A 5,195-nucleotide genomic window follows, 5' to 3' on the forward strand; every position below is an offset into this window, starting at 1 on the left:
ATAGATGTTAAAGTCAAGAATTACACAAGAAAAGAAACACACAGGTACAAGTGCGTTGCGAATGATGAATGAGTTTTGAGATTTTTCCAACAGCCGCAAGGCACCCAGGCTTGTAACATGTTGGCAATTAGCAGTTTTGTCACATACATGCTCGCGCACACACGCACACACACACAAACACACACACACGCACACACACACACACACACACAAGCAAAAAGTTCTTTCAAACAGGCGCTAACACTGATAAACACTGATAAAAGAAAGCTATTTTGTTCTTGTTGTATGTCCTGTTTCCAGATCTCAGCACTGCTCACAGTGAGTGTCCCAGGGGTAATGGGGAGGATCCCTGTGTGGTTCTGGGGAGGGACAACCAATGCCACGTCTAACATAACTTACATCGTTTCTGGAAGTGAAGATGGTAAAGCCTTTGCAGTTTTGTGTCAAGTAGGTTAAACTGTCCAGTAAGGCGTCACTTGCCCAACAGAATATTAGAAAAGACCTAAAAACAGAACCTGTGCACAGAAACCACCTCCATCTTCAATCCAGTTTCAAAGTCCAAAAACAAATGACCTGCGTGACCAGAAGGAAAGATCGCTGAAGTGTTCACAAGATTTCACTCAAACACTTAACAAACAAAAATTCCAAATGTTGTATTTTTTTTTTTTGAGTCTGTGTACACCTCCGTGACGGACGTTCCAAGCCAAACAGCTGGACTGCAGGGACTCGCGAGTACCAGTCTCTCCTTAGCTTGTAACTCCTCTGCAACTTAGTTCAGTTGGCGACAAGCTTCAAATTGCCATTTGGATGCACCTCCATAGATGTCGATGCCAGTCTCCGACCAGGAGAAGACGTTACCCACTTGTGCCTTGCTGCTGCATGTTGCCAGATTATAAATCTCTCCCACCGTCAGCTTTCGATCCCAGATGTGAAAATTTGCCATGTCACCCACAAAGGCCTGAGTAGCATCAAATCCCCCACCGAGAGTGTCCTGCAGAGGAAATGGTCACATTAAACACTCCTGCAGAGGAAATGGTCACATTAAACACTCCTGCAGTGCATGTTAGTCTACCTCCAAAACACCCGCCTAGGCTGTTCTGTGACTTATTTGACATTGTCGTCTTTTAAGAAGGTTTAACAAATGTGAATGTTGAAATGTTAGCAGCAGTCGAAACCTGCAGTAGGAGCCTGACAAAGTGTTAGATGTTTGCTTCAAACCAAACCCCCGAATAAACTTTCCAAAAGGATTTGCTCCAATTATTTTCAGATAAAAGAAGTATCTCATGTTGTGACAAATATGAGCTTTTAAAGTTAAGCCTTTACAAATTTTCATGATTAATTCAATGTATTCAATATCAGTGTCAGTATATTGGGAGCATTATTATGGGCTCCTTAGCAGTTGTGGTGTTGAATTTCTCATGCTGATATAAGCTGAGTGAAGCCTTAGGCTGCACTGTTAGCTGCTGAGCAGGACTAATCTGAAACTAATATCATGTTCCAGTTTTACTCTTCGCCCTGTGATCAGAGAATGAGCCTGCAGCATTATGTCTGACAAGGAAAACGGGCAAATTCCACTTGCTCATTCATTGCTTTGATCACAATATCAGATTTGAATCTGTTTAAAAGGTTAGATCTAAAACTAACGAGATCCTTCACTGCTGGAAATGGCGTCTGCAGAAGATGAGGTGGAGGTTGAAGAAAGTGTCCCTGCCTGTTCCTGCCCTAAGATCAGCATTCCTTGTGGTTTGATTGGATGATATGGTGCCAGGTTCTCTCCGGTTCCCCTCATCACTCCGTCCTGGAAGGCCTCCCACACCCCGTCACGCGTTGTCCAGGTAACACAGATATGGTGCCATTTTCCATCATTGATGAGAAAGGGCAACTTTGCCACCTAAAAATAAATTCATATGTATTTGTAGTGATGATTACTTATAGTGACACTGCAGCCAATAACAGTATGGGGCAGTGTGCTCAATATTAATGGGCTTACAGCTCAGACTGAAATGTTTAAGTTTTAAATTTCAATTCACAACACATTTTTATTTTTTAATACCATCGTTCTTCACTTTCATCACTGTTTCAACAAAAGTAATATTAATCCTTTTTCATTACCTGAGTGAGAAAAATGTCAGAATATGACCCAAAACATGAATTCATTGACATTCTCAATTCATTTAGCATGTTTATAAAACAGTTGGCTGCAAAATTTCCAACAATCTACAATCTTCAAAAAGTGTTTACCTTGTCATTGATGAGGATTTCCATAGGGTTATTTCCCCATTCAATAAGGACTAACTCGTTGGCTTGACCAGGAACAGCATATGAGAATGGAGTGCCCAGGCCAGGAGACGCATTAGATTTAATCCACATGCATACGGTGAACGCATACATCTCTGGCAAGCTCTTCTTAACCTTAGCATACATGTAGTTGGTCCTAAGTGGATATGTCAGCTGGAATTTGTCTAATGGTCTACCTTCCTTCTGACCTGTAGGTAAAAATATATATATATTTTAAACATGCTTTCAGGAATTAGGCATATAAAAACAAACATTTATACATATTAGATATTTCGACATATTTGTACAAATGCAATATTATAATTGTATAAGACCTCTACACAGCATATATAAAATACAGGTGATACAAAATATTATTCTGGCACACTGGTATTTCTGTTATGTGTGTGCGTGTGTGTGGGGGGTGGGGCATTGACAAATATGACATATTTCGTCATATTTGTCGTAACAAAATTAATGTGAAAATTTATGTGAAGTAACAAAATTAATGTGAATGCAAAACTGACAGTCTCAAAATATGGCAAATAACACTACTATTGGTATTTATCTTATTTTTCATTTAATTCATGTGGATATGAAATGTTGCTTTGTTGTTGGTATTGTGGTTGTTTTGTGTATTTTAACGTGAAATATGGCATCGTTAGAATTGGAGAATTTAATGAGCATGCGCAAAAAGGTCTTCTTATCAGTTAAGTCTCCCACCGCCACCCAGCGTGCTATATAAAAGTGGAACTGAACTGGATATGCAAAGCAATGCAGCTAACACCCCTCCTTCTCACGGAGTCGTATGCGACATTCTAAGATCCGGTTTGGTGCCGAATAATTATCGGAGACCGTTAGTCTACTTACTTACTACACTATAAGTAAAATATTGCGTCGATGTTACTGATTTCTACGGAATCTACGTGAGTCGACAGAGTGCAAAAGCTCATTTTAACCTTTTTCCAAGTCGGTGATTCGTTGGTGCAGGGAGGTGAGCGTGGACTCCACGCGCCCGCGCTGTTCGGTGTCGTTGCGCAGCCCGGATTTACCTTCCTCCAAACTGTTCACGCGGGATAACACCTGCTTCTCCAGCTCGTCGATCTTGTTCTGAAGCAGATCTTTCAGGCTGTTCGCTGGGACAGAGCTGTTGTTACGGCTAAATTGCTGTGAAGAATAAATGTGACATAAAATAAAAAAATATATGACATAAAGAACAATCCCCCGCTTTTCCGAGACACTGCGAACTAACAAGGCAACGTTGTTAACTTATTTAAGGCTTACCGGTTCATGCCGCTACACAAGGCGCGAGTACTTTGGTAACTAAATTTGTTATCGTTAGATATATGTCCTTGGGTGAGATAGTTTTATATTGCATTAATTTTCATGGGGCAATGTGCTACAATAAAACAATTTATAAAAACACTGACGCTTTTAAATACTCCCGAGATACTCTAAAGTTGTATTAAGTGAGGCACAGATTGAAACACGAGATGCCCAGCGCAGGCTGAATAGTAATCTTAACTGATTCAAATTTTAATTCGCACCATGTAATGACCAATGATCAAAGTAAACGCAGAAAATATATGTCTAGGTATATTAGAGCCGTCGGGGTTATTCGAGTAAAACATTTGCGCATACTCTACCTCGAGATTTTCCAGTCTTTGTTTTAGTGTCTGTAAAGTATGTGACAGTTGCGTCAGTGTGTCTGTCGGACCCCTTGATACATCTCCCATTGTGTTCTTAGAGCCCGGTTCTTTTCGCCGTCCTCCTGCGCGCGACTCGCCGGGTTCGGCTACACTTTGACTTTCGCAGCGCGTCAGTTTTGAAGTGAGTTCCCTGATTGTCTCCTTTTGGTTCATGATCGTTTCTTTCTGTTGAAGCACGGTCTCTCTTAGTTGCATGACCGTCGTCTTCAGGTCCTCTCCCGGCACGCTATTTTGTAATGTGGCAGTGCATATGTCCATATCCTTGGGCACGGACGTGCAAATAAACTGTGTCTGTCCGAAATCTTGGGTCAGACCATCCGCTAGTAAGCAATAAAATACAAAAAGTTTCCAGTGGGACGCTCTGACTCCGGCCTCCATTGTGTCACGTACGTTTGGTGTTCTTTGCGTCGCAGCTGATAGTGCGCCAGAGACTTCAGCACCACGGAGCTGTTCTTAGTTGTAATCCGGCTTTGGCGCGCGCCTGGTTTATATAGCGCGCGGTCTGCGGTGAACAGGTTCGCTGCATCACGAGGAGGATGAATTCGAGGTCCAGCGCCTAATAATCGTCTCCCGCCCTTCCAGTGTGGAAACAGCGTAATGCCAGCGTATGAAACTGCTTTGGCCCCACAAAATGATGTTCAGTTTATCCCAACAAGGACTCACTTCTCGTATTTATGTTCAGATTATGTGGCTTCTTTGCAGTGTGTTGTATTATGACGTTTGGGTTGTCGTTGTTTTGCCTTTTTGTTTCAATCACAACAAATAATCGACCAGACAGCATTATTTGTTATTCGCTGAAATGAGGTTGGTAAGAAAAATGAAAGTGGTTTCCTCCCTCAGTACTCTGTTGTCATATACATATACATACCTGTCAGGAGGACGTTAATACTGACTAAAGGTGGGTAATTATCGCATATGGTCTTTAAAGTATTGGTAGGTCTGGGAAATAAATATAAATTATAGATAAAATAGAAAAAGAATTAAGGATATCTGTCTTCACACTATAATAAATAATAAAAATACACAAAATGACAACGGTACATATGTTCAGGAAGAAAATACCCAAGTATCAGTATAAGTTCAGTCAAAAGCATTAATCTTGTAAGTTCAAGGATTACAATCCTTGTTTAGTTCTTAGAATGAGGTCATTGATCACATAAACATCTGTTATGTCAGTAATTAAAAGCTGATTTGAAACCACTCACACAT

At 40.9% G+C, this 5,195-nt stretch overlaps 1 protein-coding gene across 1 annotated transcript; it reads right to left on the reverse strand.

Annotated features, from left to right (window-relative positions):
- Positions 1-600: 600 nt before the first annotated feature.
- On the reverse strand, positions 601-4,587 carry nptx1l (neuronal pentraxin 1 like). The gene is made up of 5 exons (XM_076987520.1): positions 3,924-4,587; positions 3,237-3,444; positions 2,242-2,486; positions 1,712-1,891; positions 601-991 (listed from the first exon to the last, which is right to left on the reverse strand). Exons 1-5 carry the CDS (start codon positions 4,362-4,364, stop codon positions 770-772), a joined length of 1,296 nt encoding a protein of 431 aa, XP_076843635.1. The 5' UTR covers positions 4,365-4,587; the 3' UTR covers positions 601-769.
- Between the last annotated feature and the right edge of the window lie 608 nt (positions 4,588-5,195).

The sequence above is a fragment of the Brachyhypopomus gauderio genome, chromosome 2, assembly GCF_052324685.1.
Source record: "Brachyhypopomus gauderio isolate BG-103 chromosome 2, BGAUD_0.2, whole genome shotgun sequence".
Classification (NCBI taxonomy): domain Eukaryota; kingdom Metazoa; phylum Chordata; class Actinopteri; order Gymnotiformes; family Hypopomidae; genus Brachyhypopomus; species Brachyhypopomus gauderio.

Bases quoted from the DNA above. Each gene is read 5' to 3' on its own strand.
- nptx1l (XM_076987520.1), bottom strand. From the start codon at position 4,364: ATGGAGGCCGGAGTCAGAGCGTCCCACTGGAAACTTTTTGTATTTTAT. The intron at 3,445-3,923 runs GTAGAGTATGCG...TATTCTTCACAG, and splicing joins AAAGACTGGAAAATCTCGAG to CAATTTAGCCGTAACAACAG. The intron at 2,487-3,236 runs GTTAAAATGAGC...TTTTACCTACAG, and splicing joins AATCACCGACTTGGAAAAAG to GTCAGAAGGAAGGTAGACCA.